This window comes from Vipera ursinii (assembly GCF_947247035.1).
Source record: "Vipera ursinii genome assembly, chromosome: 7".
In the NCBI taxonomy this organism is placed as follows: Eukaryota; Metazoa; Chordata; class Lepidosauria; order Squamata; family Viperidae; genus Vipera; species Vipera ursinii.
In genome coordinates, this window is record NC_139521.1 from 56,956,921 (window position 1) to 56,982,033 (window position 25,113).

Below are 25,113 nucleotides of genomic sequence, written 5' to 3' on the forward strand. Positions count from 1 at the left end.
TTTTCTTTTTCTTTTTCTTTTTCTTTTTCTTTTTCTTCTTCTTCTTCTTCTTCTTCTTCTTATTATTATTATTATTATTATTGTATTAAAATATATATTAAAAAACCACAAGGTACAAGAGAGACTAAATGTTTCACCGGCTTCCTGGGATTACCAAGATTCATGAGTTAGCCAGGTCTTGACAAATTTCCAGTTCCTGGGATTACCAAGATTCATGAGTTAGCTAGGTCTTAACGAACTTCCAGAACATTAACTATGATGGAACTAACCTCACTTCAAAGGGGAGAATGTTCCCTAAGATGGAAGCCATGATGGAGAACACCTGTCTCCTGGAACTTGCCAAATATAGTTACCTAGCTGAAGGGACTCATAGCATGCCTTCTCTACCAGATCTGATGGAATGGGCAGGGGCCATCTCAGGGAGAGATGGTCACTCAGATAACCCTTCCATATGCCACAAAGGTTAGAACCAACACTTTGAATTAAACCCGGAAATAAATTGGCAACCAATGCAACTCACAGAGCAGAGGTATAACACATTACAGTAGTCTAATCAAAGAGGGGACTAGGGTATTAGTGACTATGAGCAAAGTCTCCTGATCCAAGAATGGGCAGAACTAGCACAGAATATCCAGCTGTGCAAAGGATGATGCCACACCCAAAACCCAGCTAGGCATACCTCCCAAACAGGTCAGTAGTATGTACAGGGTTGGCCTCTCATGAATGGTTAAATCACTGATGAGGGAGGCCTTATATTCAACTAACCTAGCATTTATTTACAGCAGCTGAAATCCAGGTCTGCTTAGAGGGTACCAGGGCTGAGACCACAGAGCTGGAATGTGAAACGGGTATAACACAATGGTCTTGAATTCCCCAAGATGGCACATTCCCTGTTTCTCACCATATTTGCCCATGGCAATATTTTCCCATAGCTAATGAATATTAGTTTCATGTACAGGATGGCAACCAGAATTCTGTGCTACCAGTAAATAGCATGCTGGTAAATATGAGTGCCAAAGAATTGAGGCCTTTGAACTATGGTGCTGGAGAAGACTCCTACGAGTCCCTTGGACTGCAAGGCGATCAAATCGGTCAGTCCTAGAGGAGATCAACCCTGACTGCTCTTTAGAAGGCCAGATCCTGAAGCTAAAACTCAAATACTTTGGCCACCTAATGAGAAGGAAGGACTCACTGGAGAAGAGCCTAATGCTGGGAAAGATTGAGGGCGATAGAAGAAGGGGACGACAGAGAATGAGGTGGCTGGATGGAGTCACTGAAGCAGTAGGTGTGAGCTTAAATGGACTCCAGAAGATGGTAGAGGACAGGAAGGCCTGGAGGAACGTTTTCCATAGGGTCGCGATGGGTCGGACATGACTTCGCAGCTAACAACAACAAACAACAGGTAAGGAAGACTAACCAGTATGGATAGTTCTATCCATGGCTACTTTATTGGTCCTTTATCGAATACCTGGATCTTACAAACAAAAAAGAAACACACCTAGCCTTTTTAAAGTTCTACCCACTGTCTGTACATTCACTTTTTTACTCTGATATGCAAATACAGATAATGTGAGAGATTATTTTAGCAACTTTCACCTTATAAATATAACAGGTATAACAAATAAGCTGTTCAGTGTCGCCTGACCCATGACAAATAAGTTTGATCAGTAAAGAAATAAAAATAAATGGTCTAGTGTTCCCAAATAACCATCAGTATAGTTAATTTCCATGGTTAACTCAATAAAATTAAGATCACTAAGACCACAGTTCATAAACTATACTCACTTCAAAATAATATCTAAGGGGCTTTCAAGTATCCTACAAAATAAAAAAAAATGATCAAAAAACTCACTTTCCAACAAAAATAAATCAGCAAGTAAGCAAATTCTTGCTCAAACAGACTACATTTTGTTATGCTTCAATCATCCAACATGTCTAAGAAAACAGTTTGGAACTGTACTAAGATATACAGAGACAGTTCTTCACACATATCTTCCTTTGAGTTAGTAACACAGACAGCAACTCAAAAAATGACAGAACACAACTCAAATTTACTTCAGGTGGCTATAGTAAAAGACTTATTACTATCAGTAAGGCAATTAGCTGAGCTGTCCAAGATACTTCTTTTTAGGTTCCTTCACAATTTTTTTTGAAAAATACCTATTCAGATGTATTCATCAGGCATGCATATTCCCGAAAGTAAAAGCTACCATGAAAATTAGCTCTAGGTTGAGTTTTGGGGGTGGGCCTACTATAAGCCCTACCCCCAAAATAAGCCTAGTTTTAGGGCAAGGTACATGCCTAACAATCAAGCTAGGGCAGGGGTGAGGGAGTGGAGCTGCCCCAGGTGCCCTGCACCCACTTACTGTTGCAGCCAAACCTCCCATGAATTGACACCTGCTTCATCTCACTGGCCCACTTCTTCTGTGGTGCCCCCACCCCTGCCTGCATTTCACCATCAGAGGCCTTCAGGAAATGCCTCTGCAGCTGAAAATGGAGCTCCGGATTCTCTTCCGGCCTGCATTTTGTGGTCAGAGGCCTTTTGTAAATGCCTCTGCAGTTGAGAACCGTAACTTGGTTCTCGGTTGCAGAGGCCTTTCCAGAAGGCTTCTGACACCGAAATACAGGCCGGGGGAGGGGGGCACCATGCGTGTCAATCCTGAGCTCCATTCTCAGCTGCAGAGGCATTTCCTTCAGCCACAGAAAAAGTGGGCCAGCTGGACGGGGCTGTCGGTGCCACCGCTGCGAGGTGAAACCATAGAAAAGACAACCCCCAGGAAAGCACAGTATTACCTGATCACAGAGCCTTAGTATTCCAATCCACTACAAATACCTTACCAACTTTGAAAAATACTGAAGGGATTTTATTATGCTTAAGGTTGATGTTAGTAATATTGATTATTGTAATCATCTTTGTTTATGTGCAAGGAGCTTTGTAGGTGCTTTATATTAGGAAATTAGTTATATAAAAGCAAATGTTTCATGCTTTAGGTACAGGTGATTGCTTACATGAAAAGAGCATGGTAAGGGAAGGGGGAAAAGGAGTTATGGTGGAGCCTGGGTTGTTGTGTATGAGTCATCATCTAGGAATTATTTTTCTTTACCTTCTGGTTCCTAGTACCAAGACCAGATCTCTTTGTTCTGGAAAGGTATTGTTGTGTAGTGAGTTCATTGCGCAGGAAAGGAGACGAGGCAAGTGAGTTCAGCAAAGCTCATGGTTTATTGCTTGCAGAATCTGAACTGAGAATTGGGCTTCAGACTGCAGCAATTTATAGCCTGGCTGCTAGGCGGCAGCCAATAGGTTTGAAGCAACCCATTTCCGCCTAGGGGCAGCCAATAGCAGCACTGGAGACGGGGAGTCTGAGTTGCTGGAGAGCTGTTAGCTGCTCCAGCTTACCGTGGTGTTACAAGTGAGCCCAATACAAAACAGGTATAAAAGGTGGAAGACATCTTTCCTGGTTGTTCCCTTCATCTCTCTACCAGCCATGGAGAGAGATGTGGCCACTCAACTCTATTTTGATCAAAATAAAAGTTGTTTGCTTGCTGAAACCTCGGCTCAGGAATTTCTTTTGGCTCTTTTAAATTCCTGAGTAATGCTGGGGAAATACATTTTACACCAGCTTTTTAATATGACTACCAAAACCAGAGTACAAATGTCCAGGTGACCACCAGATAGCAAGCAAAGATTTGGAGTTTACAGTGTTTCCCTATGACCATACAGTGATTATCTGGATTTATTTATTTTATTTTTATTTTATTTTAATTCCATTTATATCCCGCCCTTCTCCGAAGACTCAGGGCGGCTTACAAGCTTAGCAGTAGCCTTCATTCTATGTATCTGCCTGCTTATTAGGGCTTTCACACACCCCCAAGCGGCATTATTACAAAGTCAGCTTAATTGCCCCCAACAATCTGGGTCCTCATTTTACCTACCTCGGAAGGATGGAAGGCTGAGTCAACCTTGAGCCTGGTGGGATGCGAACCTGCACTAATTGCAGGCAGCAGGTGTTACTTAAGGAGGCATTAGCCCACTGCTCCACCAAGGCTCTTTAAGTAGTCCAAATGTCCTAGCCCTAATATTAAGCCTCTTGAAACTTTCAGAATACACTTTTTTCTTTTATGAGTGTTAATGAAACTGAGATGAACACAAATAAAATGAACTTCACAAAGAGGTCATGTCTCATTTGGATTCAGAATACCAGATTAAAAGGATCATTACGTACTTATGCAGTTTAATCCATCTCCTCTGTACCCTTCTTTGCATTTACATTTGTAAGACCCAAGCGTATTGTAACACTGGGAATAACCTCCACACTGATATTGGCCAAGAGAGCATTCATCTATGTCTGTAACAGAAAAGAAAATAAATACTATTTTAATGGTAACAATCATACATTTGCATTTTCAAATGAACAATTTCTTTAAAAAGAACTGAAATAAATCCTATTGCTGTATTCAAAAGCTGAAATTCTAACAATCAAAATTAAAATGGAAGGCAAATTTGAAGAGTCTTGAATGAATCTGATGTTTTAAGGAGTCTTTTGCAAGCAATAAAATAATAAAAGGTCAGAGGTTTTAGATAGTTGAGTTTTGACTTTTTCTGTAATAATATGATACTGCAAGCTACAAGAAAGAACCACATATTACAAGATGGATTCACACTGGTTGAAATTAATAGCCATGCTGGCTGATGATCATTAGAGTTGAACCCTACATGTCTAGATGGCTGGGAAAAGTTCTATGAACTATGGTTTATTAAGCATAGTGGCTGGCTTTCCAGTTTATGCTATGCAAAATCAAATATAATCACATTTTATTTGATATTTGAATCCAGCCAAAAAATTGCCTCACCCACCCACCCCACCCCATTCCAATAGGACCTTTTTTTAAAGTTCCTCTTCACTTCCTTCATAATTCAGGTCTGTCAGATCTGAGCAGAAAAAGCCCAGATGGTCAGTAAATGGTGGCACTGAGCTTGCCTTTATATAGCCTAAATCACTATCATAAATTTTATAGAAGACAAGGAAGTTACCTCCTACACCTCTTAATTTAGTTCTAGAGTATATAAATGTGAATCCACTTTGATAATTCAGCATACTAACTATAGTGGAAAGCCAGAGAGCGTAAACTCGGCATTCTACAGTTCCTGAGATCTGAAGTGAAGTTGCAAATGCACTTGGCTAAATATGTTTTATGAGTTTTGTAGAAGAGAGCTCTCTGATTATACAAAATATGATGACAATATTCAGGCAAATACAGGTGTCAAGTCCCTTCAGAGCTTCCCTGTTGTCCATGGTAGTTGAAGATAGGGAGAGCAGAGCAATCCTGCTTCCCTTTCAGACTTATGTTTTTCAAGTGCTTCAAGTCAACTTTGGTGCAACAAATGTTTATAAATGGTTTTTCTTTTATGAATGATTTTCATTACCATGGCATTGGTATCTGCCTCCAATGTACATCAAATCAAAGCCTTTATGACACTTGCAAATATAACTTCCAAAAGTGTTGACACATTTCCTGAATCGGGGACAGGTAACGCTCCCAGCGATGCATTCATCCACATCTACAAATAGAAGTCCATTAATAATTAGTAGCAATGAGTTTCATGTATTCAAATTTAAAAGCGCATTTATCTTGGATAATCTGAAAGTTCAATAATCTTCTAGGGCATTACTTTTTATGTAGTATTGCGGTGTGCATAAATTATAGTTCAATTTTAAGATGAATGTACGGCTAATTCTACTTTTCCTCCATAAAACCCATCTTTTCAAATGTAATTTCACATCCCTAATGTGGCATAACTTTATAAAAAGCAAGTTTAAATTCTGTGTGCAAAAATTCTGAATGTTAGAAAAGGAGTGATAAAGGAAGAATTAGAACACTGAAATATTTAATTTAGGAAGAGGTAACTAAAATCTAGTATCCTTCATAAGCACAATTTATTCTGATTTATTATAATTTACCCTGTTGCACAAGTGAATTTTATTGGCAGATTTCCATGCTGAAAATAAAGTTCAACCAAGGACATTAAATGACTGTTGAAAAGATTTATTCAATCCAAACCAATCATTGGAAGGTTTCATATCCAAACTACAATGCTTGTCAAAAGCTTTATTAACTGTTTCTGGAAACTATTACAAAATGGAACTATGTGTTCACAAAATGATTTATAGAGAAAATTTCAAGACTCCAGGCATACCAGATTCTAGGGATCAACATTACTATATGAAAAAATACATTCATAACATATCCTTTTACAACACTGAAAGGAGACATTTTAACCTCTGAGTTCAATTACCTTCTCAATTGAAAATATCTGTGATAGATCTTTATCTGGTTTCTGTATGAACACAATAATATTAACACCATCAAGCAACAACATCTGCCTATAAATCAGTTGTGGTGGTCCCAGTGGCTTTTGACACACTGGGTGCTGTAATAAAAAATCAGCACTTAGAAAATCAGTGTATTGACAACATTTCAAAAGGCCATACTCTTTGGTCCATACATATACTATACAGATACATTATGACATGCTAGATTCTTGGGAAGAACTTGATACGTATGAAAACCAATACCAACTAAAGAACTGGCAACTCTGATTTCACATTGTTGTTTATATAATATAATTTGGCTAACAGTGCGTCCAACCACAATATTTAACTTGTATGCCATCTGACTCTGAATGACTCTGGGCTCCTCACAACAATCACACAAATGAATTACAATAAAATCAATAAAGATAAAGATAAAAGAAGACTAGAGTGATGAAGTGAGGAGTCTCCCTTTTCCTCACCAAAGGTCTGGATAAAGAGCCATGTTTTTATGTCTCTACCAATCAAGAGTGGGTGGGGGGTTCTTTGGAGGAGAAAGCAGGGCTGCTACAAAGAAGGCACACTTCCAGGGTCCTAAGAGATGACATTCTTTAATCAAGGGAACCCACTGAATGGTTCCTTCAAAACTGGTCCCTTATCAAACTGCCCTTATTATCAGGTTTCTCCCAATTTTCAGTTAGAATCTGCCTGTCTGAAGTTTAAGTTCACATTGCAATTGTATGCGGCCATATGAGGAAGCCATAAGATGAACCATACAATCACAAAGCAAAGTCTGCCTCTTGCATACTACATCACAACATAAGTATAAAAAGGCAGAGATTTCATCTTGATGACCCAGTACACGTTTCATCCTTTTGGCATCATCATGGTTAGGAACAGATACCTCTCTCTGCAACAGTTTCTAAAAACAATTTTTATTTCTGACAAATATTGTAACATGGAGAAAATACTTAAAACTATGTAATGATTTCCTACAGTATTTACACTGAACAAATTCATTTCAGTGATCACTTGATGGTCTCCTTTACATTAGTATATTCTTTCAGTCTTATAATGCTCTTTATTTCCAAAACCTATTTGTGAATGACTGTTCAGATTGGTTGAAAATACATGAAGACTCTTTACTTCTTAAAAATCATTTAGGTAATTTAACATTTTCAAGAACCAGAATGACTCTTTGTTTCGTCATTTCAGCCCCACATCAATTGTGAATGGTTCATTCATTGTTGCATTTAAAACAAAAATGGCATATTTTTCAGTCTTTTTTTCACTACTGATATCACTAAGAATGTTAAAACATTTTTTTCAATTTTATTCTTCTGCAATTCTTTAAAAGTTCAACATGCATATTAACAGAATTCAAAGGCCCAAGAATATTAAAAATCCCACTAATATATTAGGAATGGAAAACTGTTGTTTCTAAGAATTTGACTTTGCTTGAGTACTATTTTGACATGAGTGTGATACATGCTCACATAGGGGTGTCCAATCTTGGTCACTTCGAGACTTGTGGACTTCAACTCCCAAAATTCCCCAGCCAACATGTTTTAAGTTGCCACGATTAGATACCCCTGTTTTAAAGGCTCTTTTAATCTCCAAAATTCCCTCCTTCAAACAAAATTTATTGTGAAAGGCTGCCCAGAATTTCCACATCTTATGGAAGAGCGAAAATAAATATTTTTTTACTCACCCATGCAGGTTCTGCCATCTGGTGCTAGCTGTAATCCTGGTGAAGGACAACGACAGTGTATTTCCCCCTTAACCACATCACAGCCATACTGACAGTTTGCCATTGAACATGAGAGAGCATCTGTGGAGAAATCAATATGCTAATCAAATGCTTCAGAATGTTCCATGCTGTCAAGTTATTTTTAAAATAGCATTGTAATGCAATTTAGCAACAGAAAAAGCCAATGGAAACATTGCTGTGATTACTTTGATGAGATGTTTCCTTCCTGATTGCAGAGAAAACTCTGTTATTTCTCCCAATCCTGATGTACTAAAATACGGTAGGCAAATTTATTTTAATAGTAGAAAGGCGGAACTTCCTTTTTACTATTAAGAGCTGTGGTGGCACAGTGGTTAGAATGCAGTATTGCAGGCTAACACTGCATTCCCACCTCCAGGAGTTTGATCCTGACCGGCTCAAGGTTGATTCAGCCTTCCATCCTTTCAAGATCGGTAAAATGAGGACCAAGATGATTGGAGGCAATATGATGATTCTGTAAACTGCTTAGAGAGGGTCTGTAAAGCACTATGAAGCAGTATATAAGTCTAAGTGCTATTGCTATCCACTTACAGGGAAATTATACTAGAACATTAAAACAGGGAACCATGGGAAAGCATGGGATGATTTTGATAGATTTCATTTGTGATATTGTATTTTTGGGATTGTGTGGAAGGCTGCCACTTATTTAACAAGTTTTCAGAACCACAGCTTGATGAATCTTTGGATTTCTGACAAAAGCCTACAGTTCAGGGAAATTTTGGAAATTAGTATTTTAAGCACCAACATCTATCCTCAACTCATTGTCCAAATACAGAGAATGAATGCCACCTTGAAGCAGTAACTTCATTACTACATGAAGTACTATAAATTGCCATATAAACTGTTTACCAAACTGACCACACCTTTTAGCCATGGATGTCTTTGCTTAAAATAACTTAGTTCCTATCTCTACTCTTTTACCATTTCATACAAGTTCTCCCCACTTCCAGAGGCTTCCCATTTTCTCCAGAAAATTCAGACCACTTAGCACCTTCTTAAGAATCAAGTACACCCATAGTGAAGCTTCCTCTAAGCACTCAGTTAACTGCCATTATCTGACTGCTGTTAGAAATCACATATGGCTTTTTCCTCCCTGTGACTTTAAAATAATTCAGATACAACCTTTCTAACAGCATCCCTTGTACAGCATCCCTTGCACATACAGTGGCACCTTGGTACTCATTGTAATTGGTTCCAAGAGGCCCAATGAGTACCAAAAAATGACAAGTACCAAACAAAATTTTCCCATAAGGTATAATGTAGTGAGTCACAAGGCATCCAAAATCGACAAGTTCTAGCTTATGTGTTGAGTACCATACAAATGAATAGTCTCGGGACAAAATTTTCTGGTTTCAAAATGTATCAAGTACCAAATCTGTTGAGTTTCAAAGCAGTTTAGTACCAAGGTACCTCTGTATTCATCTTTCACTGCTTCCAATTGCTCTGAAAATGTATTCAGTTTTCCATTACTTCCTGAATTCTCAACCGTTTTCCTAGCCACTTACACATTTCTATCCCACCCATCCTTTCTCAGTGAGAGAAAAGAAAAATTAGAGTAAGTGTGTATTTTAAACACTCAGCACAGGTGGGGCAAGCCTGAATATTTGGAAAGGCTATAAGGACACAGAACATTCTTGGCAAAAAGTAGAAATCAGCTCTTTTGGTAGTTCTGTTTCTGATATCCTCTCAAGTCACAATTGCCCGACTGGTTGAGCTTTAAAGTTTTTAAACCTGTTGGCAGATCTGATTCTGATCAGGGTGAAGATTGAGAAGAAGCAGGAAAAAAGAAATAACTGATAAGAGAAATATAGAGAATGTCTCACCCGAGACCAAAATTTCTGAAATGTGTGTGGGGGAGGGAGTTCCAAATGAAGAAAAATGGAGATGGAAGCAAGGGACAATCCCTCAAAGCCAGAAAGAGGGACAGGACAAATATTTTGTGAGTCATGTGGTGGTGGTACAGAAGTCAGAGATAGAGAATAGACTTGAAGGTAGAGAGTAGCTAGTGATTTTCTTGCCAAACATGGCAGTCATATAATACAATGGCTTGGCTGCAAGGCTACTAAATATTAAAAGCCTATTAATTCTTGGGTTGGGCAGGAAGAATAAAGAATTTTACATTATTGAGGGTATATAAATAATTTGCGTACTTTCACCAGCAATGATTAACTATTTTGTATGGTTTTTCTTACTGTCTGCAACAAAAATTTATAGCTAGTAGAGATGTGAATCTTCTGCCAAGATAAGTTAAGAAGCCAATCTGTGACAGAAAATTAATCAATTACTGCCAAGACCTGGCCATGGAATTCTGACAGCAATACTGCAACTTAACAAACATCCATAATTCCTGCTATGTTGTTACATTCCAAATATGACAATTGTGAATCACATAAAAAGTGACTCTTGTATTTTGTAAAAATAAAACAAATGGAATGCTATTTCTTCTTCTTTTTGTTTTGTTTTTTTTAATCTCAGAGTCCTTTAAGGAAAATTAGCTCCTGCTTCCAAGGAATTCCACTGTAAAAAAATTGAAACAATGAAAACTTAACCTACTAGAGCATGATCCATCAGGCATAAGCATGTATCCATTCAGACAATAACATTTGTAGCTTCCATAGGTATTCATACATCGATGTTTGCAAGGCCTTGGTTTCAATCCACATTCATTGAGATCTAAAAAGGATATAAGGAGAATGAGGAGGAAGAAATAAAACATTAGATGCTAGCATTTGAAGTTTCAGAAGTTCAAATTCAGTTATTTTAGAAAATTAAGTCTGCTTTACAGTAGCTAAGGAGATATATATATATATATATATATATATATATATATATATATATATATATATATATACTCATACATACACACATATACATATACATATATGTATGTATGTATGTATGTCTTGGCGTATTCAGGTCTACATACATACATACCAAACAAGCCACATTGTAGCTTAACATAGCATCATCTGAGCTAAGGCAGTGAATAGTTTTAAGCTTGCTATCTCTGTGTAATGTTCCCAATAACAAATGCCAATCAAGTATCTTTTATGGAAGTTCTGTTATTCTTAGAAACAAGCATACATTTAGCTTTCGATGAGTATGTCTAGTTAAACCAATGTAGTATGTTCTTTTTTTAAAAAAAAAACTTCACTTTGGTTAATTGGTTGTCATGAGGAATTCAATCATTACTGGACAACATAACCCAAATTTAGTAAACAGATATGAATATGTACAATATATTGAAGGCAAAATGCAATAACGTATTAAATTTTTTATACTGTTCAGATTCAGAAAGTGTAGGTTATGACAAATAGTTTTGGTACACATGGTTTGGTACACAAATGTAATGATTTTGGCAGTATTACGGCACAGTGTTAAAATAAATCTTAATAGAGGAAATATATTCTACTAAGCTTCTTACTACTTGCTTAATTTTAATTAAACATTAATTGTATATTTTTGCTGACTTTGTTAAGTAACTTTGAGAATAAGTCAAAAGCAGAGAGAGTCTGGGTTTTAAAATTGTAATTTTCAAATCTTGCAAACTGCACTGGAAATAGGGCGTTTCACATCAGCTTCATTGTTTCTGTACTGGTATTCCATTCAAAGGCTAAAAAAGTTGACTTAGGGGTTTCACAGTATAATTTCATTAAAGGGGGAAAAATCCTTTTTTTTTACAATTTAACTGTTTCACTGTAACATCTCTAATAAACTGCCTTTCTGTTTACATTCTGTAACAGCTTTCTTAGATCTGTGTTAAAAATATTGGATATATTTTTAATCCAATATTTTTATCAGCATTATGATAATTTATTTATTTATTTATTTTATTACATTTATATACCGCCCTTTCCCGGAGGACTCAGGGCGGTTTACAGGGTAATTAAAAACCAAAAATACAAAAGTTAAAAACCAAGTTTAAAAAAGATTAAATTTATCCCTGTATAAATAAAAAGGGACGCGGTGGCTCAGTGGGTTAGGACGCTGAGCTTGTCGATCAGAAGGTCGGCAGTTTGGCGGGTCGAATCCCGAGTGCCGCGTAGCAGAGTGAGCGCCTGTTACTCGTCCCAGCTTCTGCCAACCTAGCAGTTCGAAAGCACGTAAAAATGCAAGTAGAAAAATAGGGACCACTACGGTGGGAAGGTAACAGCGTTCCGTGAGCCTTTGGCGTCTAGTCATGCTGGCCACATGACCACGGAGACGTCCTCGGACAAGCGCTGGCTCTTCGGCTTTGAAACGGAGATGAGCACCGGCCCCTAGAGTCGGAAACAACTAGCACACATGTGCGGGGGAACCTTTACCTTTACTATAAATAAAACCCCAATTAAAATAAATTAATCCTCAGCCTGGGCCAGAGAGCTCGAAGAGCCAGGTCTTCAGGCCCTGGCGGAATGAACGGAGGTCGGGGGCAGTCCTCAGCTCCACTGGCAGCTGGTTCCAAAGGGCAGGCGCCCCCACTGAGAAGGCCCTAACCCTGGGTGTTACCCGCCGGCAATCTCTGTGGGAGCGCACTGGACGAAGGGAACTTGATGCCAGCAGCAGGTGTTCCCTCAGATATCCCGGACCCAAGCCATGTAGGGCTTTATAGGTCATCACCAGCACCTTGAATTTCACCCGGAGGGCAACCGGAAGCCCATGCAGCTCGCGGAGTAGAGGTGTTACGTGGGAGTATCGGGAGACCCCCATCACAACTCGCGCGGCCGCATTCTGCACCAGTTGAAGCCTCCGAGTGGTCCTCAAGGGCAGCCCCATGTAGAGAGCATTGCAGTAGTCCAAACGGGAGGTCATGAGCGCATGAGTGACTGTGCGTAGGGCATCTCGGTCCAGATAGGGTCGCAACTGGCGCACCAGGCGAACCTGGGCAAAAGCCCCCCTGGTCACGGCTCCTATATGGTCTTCAAAATTGAGTCGTGAATCCAGGAGGACTGCGAGCCCTATCAACGGGGGGGGGGTAACACCTCACCCCCCATCATTAGAGATGGAATAGTCTGGTTGACCCGAGATGCCGATATGCACAGCCACTCAGTCTTGGCGGGATTGAGACGAAGCCTGTTTCTCCCCATCCAGACCTGGACCGCCTCCAGGCACCAGGACATCACGGCGAGGGCATCGCTGGGTTGGTTCGGGGTGGAAAGAAAAAGTTGGGTATCATCAGCGTACGAATGATCTCACCCAGCGGCTTCATATAGATGTTGAACAGGAGGGGCGAGAGAACCGACCCCTGAGGAACTCCACAAATGAGACGCCTCAGGGCGGATCTCTGCCCTCCCGTCAACACCGACTGCGAGCGGCCCAGGAGATAGGAGGAGAACCACCGTAAAACGGTGCCTCCCACTCCCAACCCCCTGAGACGCCGCAGCAGGATACCATGGTAGATGGTATCAAAAGCCGCTGAGAGATCTAATAGGACCAGGACAGAGGAGCAACCCCTGTCCCTAGCCCTCCAGAGATCATTCACCAGCGCGACCAATGCCGTCTCCGTGCTGTATCCGGGTCTGAAACCCGATTGGTACGGGTCCAGATAATCAGTTTCCTCCAGGAACAGAGGAAGCTGATGCGCCACCACACTCTCAACAACCTTCGCCAAAAAGCGAATAATAATATGAATATCAAAGACTCCACTACAAATTTCAATCACACAAAAAAATAGCCTTCAGTAAGGATTTCTTAAGTAGAAAAAATTGTCTATAAACGGGCCTTGGATTTATTTTGTGCATTTGGAAAATAAGTTAAGGCCATTAAGGCAGGCATAAGGTCACAAAGGATTTCATACAATAATCAGAGGGCAACGTTTAAATTGAGTTGTGCTTTTTTCACTGACCTCAGTAGCCTTTGATCATCTACATGAACTATGCAGACAAAGCAACAGGAATGCACATATCTCCGTGTGACTTGCAAATACACTGAATACACATTTTAGAAACTCACAATCCTGTGCAGCATTCCAGATACACGTTTGCAACTCTCAGAACTAATTGAATCCTGGCAATTGTTATCTATACTATATAACCCTATCTTTTAAAAAAAATCTGTTTTAGCCAGTGGCACTATACCTGTGGTTTTTGTACATAAAGGAAAGGAATAGTTATAGCTAAACATGTCAGCAATTAGTTTAGCCACAAAAGTGTAAGTATTTTAATAAATTGGCACACATGTTGCATTTTTCAAAAAGATCAGAAAATGTGTTCCATAAAGATCTTGCTTAAAATACTATAGGAACTAAAAAAGCAAATCTAACAAGTTGGATCGAATGTAACAAAAAGTTACAAAAACATTAATTATCAAAACCTTTTTAAAATATCCACTGCGGTCTTTCATGTTTCTTTGCATTTTGAAAATGATTTAATGAGAAGTGCTTTAGCAAGCTTTGTTTTTGTTGGTTGCTGAGATTTTTCTTCATAACCAGAGGCTACAGTTATACACAAAAAGGATAGTACTAAAATAATAATATAGGAATATTGCCATCATTAAAACTATATATTGAAGAGCATATAGAGAAAGCTAGGTGTTGAAGCAGCCCTTTTAAAAAGCCAGTCTCAAAAGCGCAGGCTGCTAAGCTTAGCTACTGCATTATAGGAAGAGAAATGGTTAATGCTTTTCTTAGAAAGCAAATGGCTTTTGTGTGCTATCACAGCAGAGCAGTTCCTAGCTAAAATATATAATAAAGATTTAACAGTTGCATCTAACAATGAAATACAATTGCTTTTCAGGTGCCCTAAAATCAAAACTTTTAATCAGCTAGATGAAGTGAAACTGTGCTTCCAGGATCAGGCTTGGAGACATCATCAATGCTGAGATCCACCCACAGAGGTGTGGAAGGATCTGACAACTCTGCAGTATTTAAATCCTTTTCAACTTCTCTTTGTTGTTGTCTGCATGCTCCAAACTAAAGTTCAACTAGGGACAAGAAAGCCATCTTCCCAACCACCAAAGAGATCTAACCATAGGTCCCATTCTCCTACTGATAATTACAGACTGCACGTGCACCAGCAGAAGACAAATGAACTATTATTACCCTCAATTCAGCAGGTAACAATAAAAATGTTTAAAGAACCTTAAGAACAATTTCCTTTAACAGAAGATGTGGTAAAATATTGATCCTAGGGTTAATTATTCATAATTATTAACTTACATGGGTTATAACCTGAATCTTGTGAGTGACAGTTCAGTCAGTATAATAACCCTTACCAAGCCACGTTGTCTGATAGTTTTCCTATTGCAAAAATCACATTTTCTGAATAAACTCTATCAAACATGCAGCATTATTCTAAATGAACTACCTATTCTCAAGATATGATGGGACTCCAGAAAGCCCTGCTAGATGGGATTTATAAAAGTATAGTCCCAACAGATCTCTAGAACTTCAGGCCCATAAGCATTCAGATTCTGATTACTATTGTCCCATGTACGTTGCACTACCTGAAAAATGCACCAAGGACCTGCTCAATTGTCACAGCTAGCAGACTTCTGGGAATAATTTAATTATCTTCTTGAATAATATATTGCAAAGTGCTAAGAGGTCTGCTGTACCTGCTTAATATATATCAAAAAGAAGTTCTATCCCTTCTTCCAGCTCAACTTTTCCTATTTTGCAGCATCTTAGATACAGTAGTTGTCTTTCTTATCTTCTGTTATTCGCTAGGTCTGACATTATCCAGGTACAGCACTTTCTGCTTATGTTTTTCTCAATCTCTAGATGGAGCACCAAATCCTGGATTTTCTGCAAATCGTAAACCTTTTTCTTAAATGTGTCAAGAGATGTTACAGTAAACCTATAAGCTTCAGGATTGCCTGTATGTTATATTATTATTGCCAATGCTCATACTATACTGTGCATGCATTTTACACGCTAATACTAGCACTACTGTTCCTGGAAGAGAAATTGCCAGAGATATTAACAAATGCTACAATTAGGATGTTTACTTAACCTTATATAAGCAAGCAGCATTTTATCAATTAAAAAGGAGCTTAGAAAAAGTAGCATACATCCCAAAAGCTCTGAGCGGGTAAATAACCACAGGAAGAAAGTTGTTGAGGAAGAGAATTGTTTGGAGGATAGGGTAACTGTCTTAAGGAAGTGTCAATGCTCAGTCTAATTGCATGCTGCCTATATTGCAGGCTTCTTTGTGGCAGCCAGACGTTTGTTATCCTTTCAGCCTGTTTGCAAAAGAGGTTTCCATACGTATTGAAGCCGTGCAGGTGGAAAGCATGGACCACCTGAAATAAAGGATTGTCCTCACCCCTCCAAGGCAAGTATGTGGTATGATCTTCCGCAGTGGTGAAAAAAGGTGGTTCACTGGACCAGTGTTGAGAGGTTGCAAACAGGTGTGCAGCTTCACAATGGAGGAGAAGGCATAACAGAAGTCAAATGGTTGAAACTCAGCAACACAACATGGCACTTGATTAGGTGAAATACCATTTCTGCATGTTACACTCAACTGTCTCAGTTTTCTTTAAAAGAGCAGTACCAGACTGGGTTCAGGGGAAGAGACAATCTAGTTGAATTTGCAGCATGGGCCTGAAAAAGCTGAATGTTCAACTGAGAAGTCGCTGCTATACAAACCTTGAGAAGGTGAATCTTCTTGTAAATCTGGAGTCAGAAATTATTTGAACAGATTAGCACTTCTACTACTGGGGCACCCACAAATGATACACAGTACAACAGTTCAGATTTAAGTGAAGTGGAAGGTTAAATTTAGAGAAAAACACCAACTGAAGCACAAGAGAGTACTTGCTACAGCAGGGGTGTCAAACTCAATTTCATTGAGGGCTGCATGAGCATTGCGGTTGCCCTCAGAGGGCCGGGTGGGTGTGACCTGGGTGGGTGTGGCTAAAGTGCGTATGGCCTACTGGGTGGGCGTGGCCAGCTCTACATCATTCGCATCCAGGGTGCCTATGGGGACCTGGGCAGGAGTGGGACAGATCTGAGGGTCTCTGGCAGGAGAAGCGTCTCTGGCCCAGGGCCAAGGCAGCAGGGGCCGTTCCCTCACTGTTTCCAGGATGGCTTCGCGGGCCGCATGAAACCACTTCACAGGCCGGATCTGGCCCCCGGGCCTTGTGTTTGACATGTCTGTGCTACAGGAACAGTTTTGTGATAGGCCCCATTGCACCCACTCAGAATCTCCAATGTTCTGAGAATTCCTTTAGCCCCAAACTCTTGGCAATTCTTGCTTAGATTAGAAAGAAGGGTATGGTATAACATTAGTTATACTACCAAAAGTAGAAGAAAATGCAACAACATGATGCATTGAAGGAAGGGGGAGGAGAGGGGGAGGGTTAAGGCAGGGAAGAGCCCAGGACAAAATCTCACAAAAATCTTTCAGGTGAAGTTTAATATATCTGAACAAGTAAGTTTTTAAAAACATTTAGAATTCACTAAGCTGTGGAAAGATGAATAATTCCCAGGAAACACATTTCCTGTTGCACCAACTTTCTCAAGTTGTCAGACATTCTAAAATGCTCATTTCATTTTCCATCAGAACAGAAGCCTAGGAAAGCTTTATTAGAATTCAAGAGTGTAACTGCACTTTTAAGCCCTTGAAAACAGAGAATAAACAGGCATACATGTCACTTAGTTGCACTTTTCTTCATCTGATGGAATGAATTTTACTTCTATTTAAATTATTTTAGCCTATGGATTTCTTTGCTTATTTTTTGAGAAAGCAGTGCTGATAACAGCAATTTATGTTAAGTTCCCACCATTTGCTTAAACTGTAAATATTTGTGGAGGATTGTGCTTGGCTGAACTAAGCAACAACAATTTGAACAAATGTTTCAAAGAGATAATACAATTTCTCATTGAGTTCAAACTGGCCAAGGGGGAAAATAGTGTGACCCACAAGCGACATATGCCTGCCAGCAGTCCTCTTTTTTCGTCCCCAGATTACAAAAAAGTGGGAAGAATCTCCTTAAAAATACTCCTTTTTTTCCATTTGGGGGAATCAGGATATTTTAAGGGGGGGGGGAATAAAAATTTCCTATCCTCAGGCCTACTCTGGGAATGAAGACTTTGATGTGCCCTCAAACCAATGGAAATAAAGAGAAGATATCAAAGATTCCACAATTGTTCACTTTCATTTGATAAAATATACCATTGATCTTGTCTATCATTAAATCAAGTGGGCAATATCTGTGCCCCAGAGAATGAATGAAGCTGTACCTCTGCAGTATAAATTATTCCTCCTTTATAATTCTGATAAGGACCAAACAATAGCTACTATAAAAGCAATTAACTGAAGTTTTGTAAAGAAGCTTGATTTTTATTTGTTTTTCTTTTCCTTTTTTGTTTCCTTACCTTGGTTGCATGTTTTCCCAGTGTATCCTGGATGACATTTGCATTTGTTTGGACCAACACATTCTCCATGCTTACATCCAGGTTGACAAACAGCTGTGAATACCCAAAAAGAAGGCTATTATTCTCCTTTCAAATTAAAATGTTCACAGAATTAAACAGAGTAAATTAAATAAATTTTCATGGTCTTTGTAGTTGTTGTATTTTGTTACCTGCTTTTATTGTTGTTTTTTAACTTTATATTGTTTTGAGAATTTCTTTAAAAAGGTCTTCACTAATTGTTATAGTAGCCTTTATTAGAGTTAGAGTTGTGAAGTAGTACAGCCTTTCCAGTACTATATGTTTCTACTACAAAACTCCACCGCCTGACACATTTTCCCAAGAAGACAAAATAAAGCTGACTTATTTATAAAACAAAAAAGCATAATTAAAACTGTGGCCTCTTTCCAAAAAACGGTGTCTCTTTGCCACAAAAAGGAAGCATCTTTCTTTGGCATAGGTATTTAAATATGAAATCTTAGCTATATTTTGCCCTGTAAAGAAATAAAAAAATGTAACAAATGCAAGTAGATAATCAAGAATGTCATCAGAATTAAGACTCCTTGAGTTGGGCGGAGGCGGGGTGGAGTGGCTGCTCCTAGGAAAATTACTTTAAGGTTGCAGCCTATAGTGCATAACTAATCCTTCTGCCATGGTGAATAAACAGAAATGAAGGCAGAAACTGCAAGGAGATTGCTTTTAATTAAATGCCAAATAAGCTTATCCTTCAACAACACTTTGTTAGGCTCGCATTCTACAAGGTGGCAAGTTCTGTCAAAAATATCCCAATATATATGATATGAACAGAAACAAATAGAATGCTATGGATTGACAATAAATAATCTGTAAATATGACTGTAAAAGGACTATTACAGTGTGGGAGCAACTTAAAACAAGGACTGACCTCTGAAAACTGAATGTTCTTTTTAATTATGGAGCTACCTGACAATCTTTGCTTGCTGACAAGAAGTATTAATATAACTATTAATAATTTGTTTTACTGATGAAAATTTAAATAGAATGTATGATATTCTTTATTCCAGATATGTTTATTATCCCAAAATTACAATGGCTAGAAGTGCACATTTACAGATTGTTAATATGCTTTCAGAAATCTTTACCATAGGCAGGTGGTTTTTAATCTTTGAGCAGTTCAATAAGCAATCTTTTCTTCTATCATCTTGGAATGACAGTGCCAAATGCAGGGAAAATAATATTCTGTCTGTTTTAAATATAGCAGGCATTAGAATTCCAGAGAGATTTCCAACTAGTTAAATCACTGCCACTTAAAATTACAATTGTGTATGAATCAGTCACTGTAAATAATGCACTGCTTTACATTTTGAAAGTGTTATTTCATTACACTCATGGACAAAAATATCTCCAATATCTCCAGAAGTTAAGCTACTTGGATTTTTCATGTAATAGTACATCTATACTGTAAATCAAGGCAATATATTACAAACATTCCTTAGTATAGTACATAATATTGGAACGCCTCCAGAAAGTTCAGTGGAATTGTACAGACAGTAATGTCTGAAGCTGATTCTCAATTCTATGGCAAAAAACAAGTTGCCACAAGGAAAGTTGACACTGATTTGGAAACAAAAGCCACCCATAATTTTGGCCTGAGAATTGGAAATCTCCAGATAACATTAAACTTTATTTTCTCTTGAAATATCTGAGCATGGACTTCAGCCCAGATAAGCCTTAATAAAAGCATTCTAAGATTCCTTGCTCTATCTTGTGCAACAACTAGAAGATGGGGAGAAATCTCAAAATTATCAACATAGCCCAAAAAGGAACACCATCCCTTTAGAAAATCCACATCTCAAATTCTTTATTAAACGTCAGTATAATTTTTTTAGAATGATTATTATACAGTAGTAACATCCTATACATGTGGAAGTACAGGGACTGGCATTTTATTCATATGCAGTTTCCTGGCCCTGAAAATATTGGCTATTCTTCTCCTACATTCAGTCCAAATGGCACCTTTTGTGGTAGCAACTAATTCTATACATAATTGTATGCTTGAAAGCCAAATTCCAATATTCAGTTGAATGTATAAAAATAGCATAAAAAATCTTTCAGTGGAATATAATCCAGATATCAAATCTATTGGACGTGTTAATCTGAAGCAAACTTGTTGAGAAGTAAGTCTTTAGTGAAGTAAGTGCCTGGATAGGCTTTTGCTTGGAAACTCTTAAAGAGCTCATGTAATTAGAAATCAGAATCACTGTCAATTAGTTATAACTGAATTAGTAAACTTATTTCAGATTCGACAACAGAGGGTGTTGTCTTGAGTTATATACCTGCATTACAGAAATCAAAGCACAGGGCAGCTAGATTAATTTTATGCACACTGGGTTTTCTCACTATTGCTCTGTCTAAATGTGTTGGGACTGCAATTCCTAGAAATTCAATCCTAACAGATCTGGAAGGCCACTGGTTGAACATAGTTATTGTATGTTGCTGGGCAGTTGCAGATGTCAGATCAATGGCTATTAACTTGATGGTAGTGTGACTGCCATTGAAGGCCAACTCCAGGCAGATAGCGGGCTTTCCTATTTAGTTGGTTAGCTAGGTTTTAGAAGAGTCTGCTCTACTAGTTGGGCCAAGGGTACAATCCAGCAGGACACATGCTGTTTTCCTCTGGATTTTGGACACCTAGATAGGACCCAACCAGATACAATAAAAAATATTTCCAAGGAAACATACATAGAGGTGCAGTGAAGTCCTAATGAGGTTTGTTCATAAGGAAGTCTAACAGTATTCTCAGATAAGCATAGACCAAAATTGCTAGCTTGGTCACTATTTCTGGCACAGATTCAAATAGAAATTTGCATACAGCAACACTGAAATAAATGACTAGAAAATAATTTTATTTTTTTTAAATCCCATTTATATCTCGCCCTTCTCCGAAGACTCAGGACGGCTTACAATCTAAGAAGCACAAATCAATGTGCTTAGCAATAGCCTTCATTCTATGTATATGCCTGCTTATTAGGGCTTTCGTGCCCCCCCAGCGGCATTTTTACAAAGTCAGCTTATTGCCCCCAACGATCTGGGTCCTCATTTTACCTACCTCGGAAAGATCGAAGGCTGAGTCAATCTTGAATGACTGTGTATAGCATAGTTTGAAATTGTAAATAGATAAACAATTTAAAACAGGCTTTCCTGATAACTTATTTATAAAACTGAAAATGATGTCACAATAGATTCATATTAGTTAGGAAATCCTCCACTGTATGGGAATGCTTCAAAAAAAAGGGTTTTGTTGCCTTAAAATAACAAACAAAATAAACACATATTTTTTCTCAGTTTACATAGAACATTATTTCCCCCAAATTAGCAGTTACAGCTCCAAAACACCATTGTGCCAAAATTATTTCAAGAAATATGTTCAGCTAACCTTTGGGTTGGCACCTTATCCTGGCTATTCTCTGTCTTAAGATGTAGAAAGCTGCAAAACAAATTTCCATAAAAAGCAATTCAAGCTGTTTTTAAAAATTATTTCTGAAAGGAGGGTGAACTTGGATGGGATTTTATCAATTTGCTACATTCCTGCAGACTTACACACACATTCAATTTTTTTTCTGAAACAAAAAATAAACAAACTGAGACACATGTAAAAAGAGAATACCTTATATGTCACTAACTTGCTATGAGGGTTTGCAATGAGATACATTGTAAAGTTAATAGAAAGAAATTGTGTCATGCTATTCCTCTTTGACCTTTTAAACTCCAAAAGTGAAACAGGCTCCCTAATCTCACCAAGCAAAACACTATGGTAAAACAGTCTATTCCAACATCCAGTACAAATGCAATTCAAATATTCAAAATATTTTTTTTTCTTTTAAAGAAACAGTATCCTTTTCTATCCAACCAAAGCATCAATTTTTGGCCCACTGACATCACTTACAAATTTAACAAAAATAATAAAAGAACCTTTGGGCATCTAGAGACTTCAAGGGCACAAAAGCTCAAGGCAACAAATTGATTAGTCTCTAAGATGCCCTAGTTTCTGCGGTTGAAGATTAACACAGCTATTGCTTTAGGAATTTTAGTAACATATCTTATCAGTTGTGAGACAATTAATAGTTAAAATCATTGCACTTTTAATATATTGGATTACAGCAGCTTATGGGTTGGATTTTTGTTTGTTTGACATTGGCTTGTGTGATAGCCACTGTGGTTTGTAAACTGTGATTTATGCTTTAATATTTTTCTTGAACTAGGTTATTATGGCTTATTCAACAATTCATAAATTAGCCATAATTAAAATGCCAATAGTTAAGATGCTTGTCTAGAACTGGGAAGGTCCAGTATCAGTTGATGCTGAGATGGCCATGAAAATTCACCTTGAGCTCCTAGAGATAAAGTGGGATAAATATCAAAATAATGTTAGCAGTAATGATAATAAAGGCACTCCAAGGACAAGGGGACATACAACCCAAAGTACTTTAAAAGGCTTCAATAACTAATTTGCTGCAGCTGTAGCATTACATGATTTTAGCCTTTCCAGCCACGATGTCCCAAAATTGAAATTAAACTGAAATGCTAGAGAAGAAACACAAAAGCAATAGCACTTAGACTTATAAACTACTCCATAGAGCTTTACAGCTTCTCAAAGTTGTTTACAGAGTCAGCATCTTGCCCTCAACAATCTGGTCCTCATTTTAACCACCTCAGAAGGATGGAAGGCTGAGTCAACCTTGAGCCAGTGAGAATTGAACTGCTGGCAGCTGGCAGAATTAGCCTGCAATACTGCATTCTAAACACTGCATCACCATGGCACTGTAACACTTCAGTTTAATTTCAATTTCATTTATTAAAAATAATATAATTCAAGATCTAGGGGGGAAAAAGAGTAAGTCCTGACCTACACCTGTTTAAGCAGAATAGCAAAGCTTGGTCCAGTCTTATGTGAACCAGCAACAAAGAAAAGGCAGTTTACCTGTTCTCCCTCCCTCTCATGCATGAAGAAACTTTGCCTGCTCCTGTTATTTATTAGTGCATCATGAAAGTAAGACAGAAAAGTAAAATTCCCAACAAGCACAAATCTTGCCACAATGGATACTGTTTCCTTAAAAATGCAATACATGTTCCCTTTGAAGTTACGCTAAAGTACATTAGACTTTTTCAAAATATCATTAAAGGGGAGGGGGGAAAAAGAATAACAGAATCTCATTGTTTTCTATACAAACACAATAATGCAGTTCTGTATTAGTTCAGCATACAATAATTCAGATTCATAAACTGAAACTTAAATAGTGAAAATAACCTCCTCATATTGTACTGCTCTTTTTGGTAATGGAAAAGTTCTGTACTCTGGAACAGAGCATGATCACAACCAAAACCTGCTTCTTAGAATAAGCTACCTTATATATACAGAATTGTATTAAAAATGTAATTATTCTCCCCCACCAAAAGAATGTTTTCCCCTTCCATAATATCTTTTGGCAACATTCAAAAAGAAATTCCACGGTTAATAATAAACATGCATTAAAGGGAAGATTAATATTTAGAAAGGGCAGAATTTAGCAAGTCGTTTTAGCCACAAAGCATAAAAAAGAAATAGTATTTTCTCAAGCATTGTTTTTTCCCCGCAGCTGTAGCAAGAGGGCAGAAGCATGCAAAGGGTTAGGTTTCCTGGACTCTTTACATTTTTTTATGAAGCTCCCTATAAAGTTTGTCTGCATTTCAGTTAAGCAAAGTCAGTTTTCTGGAAGCATTTTTATGATGAAAGGGGTTTTCATGATGTTGGCTTAAAAAGTAATTTTAGGAAAAGAAGTGGAAGATGAGTGTTCTTTGAAACTGAAAGCAAGCTTTCTGACTGTGGCAAACTACTTGTAGTCCTGCAATATTATACTTCTGGGCTGGGAATGAAGTCCTTACAATCTGATCACAGGGAGTAGTCCTCGTTTAGCATTCACAACACAGGCCGGCAACTCTATCATTAAGTGGCCCAGTCATCAAGTGTGATATCACATAAATGTGGCTTGCAACATTCTGCTAGTTTCCCCCATTGAACTTGCTTACTGGAAGCTGGCTCTGAAGGCTGCAAATGGTGATCATGTGATTCTACATGCATACTGGTTGCCAAGCATCTAAGTCATGATCACTGTAATGGCCACAAGTCTGAGAATCAGTTTCCTTTTAAGCAACATCATAATTTCAAATGGTCACTGAACAAGTGGTTGGTAAAGCAAGGACCGTCTGCAATGTCTGTGGACCTTAAAACATATCTAATGTTCTTAGGATACACTATTAATGTGAAATGTGCTTGAAAAGCCAGAGTGCTTTCTGTGCTTTTACTATAAAGTGCATATCATTAACCATGCAATCATAGGCAGATTTGCTCAGAAGGAAGTTTTAACAATTAGAATCATTCATCTTGTTTAGACTTGGTTTGTTAAGCTATGATTTGTTGAATAAGCCACAATTTGCTGAGTAGAGTATATACAACAACATGGGTTATAAATGGTAATAGTTGGATTCATGCAACATACCAAGTCAAACCAATCAAACAAATGAATCATATTTGTGTTAGCACACTTTACTTCTTTATAATTTGCATTTCAATAATATACATGCTTCAGCAAAACAAATAAACCGTATTGGAATGTCCTATGACTGAAGCAATTTGGTCCTTGTAGATTTTTCTCTAAGTGTTT

At 38.1% G+C, this 25,113-nt stretch overlaps 1 protein-coding gene across 2 annotated transcripts in view; it reads right to left on the minus strand.

Annotated features, from left to right (window-relative positions):
• The window catches only part of NPNT (nephronectin), a 67,310-nt gene that overhangs the window by 19,246 nt on the left and 22,951 nt on the right, over positions 1 to 25,113 (minus strand). Inside the window, exons 3-9 of one of the 2 annotated variants that reach the window (XM_083367094.1) lie at positions 21,849 to 21,899; positions 18,398 to 18,490; positions 16,344 to 16,436; positions 10,654 to 10,773; positions 8,023 to 8,142; positions 5,426 to 5,560; positions 4,224 to 4,346 (exon numbers count right to left, since the gene is read on the minus strand). In XM_083367094.1, the coding sequence (XP_083223220.1) occupies positions 4,224 to 4,346; positions 5,426 to 5,560; positions 8,023 to 8,142; positions 10,654 to 10,773; positions 16,344 to 16,436; positions 18,398 to 18,490; positions 21,849 to 21,899 (735 nt within the window). The remainder of the gene's footprint in view (positions 1 to 4,223; positions 4,347 to 5,425; positions 5,561 to 8,022; positions 8,143 to 10,653; positions 10,774 to 16,343; positions 16,437 to 18,397; positions 18,491 to 21,848; positions 21,900 to 25,113) is intronic. The other variant, XM_083367095.1, reaches the window with a different exon arrangement.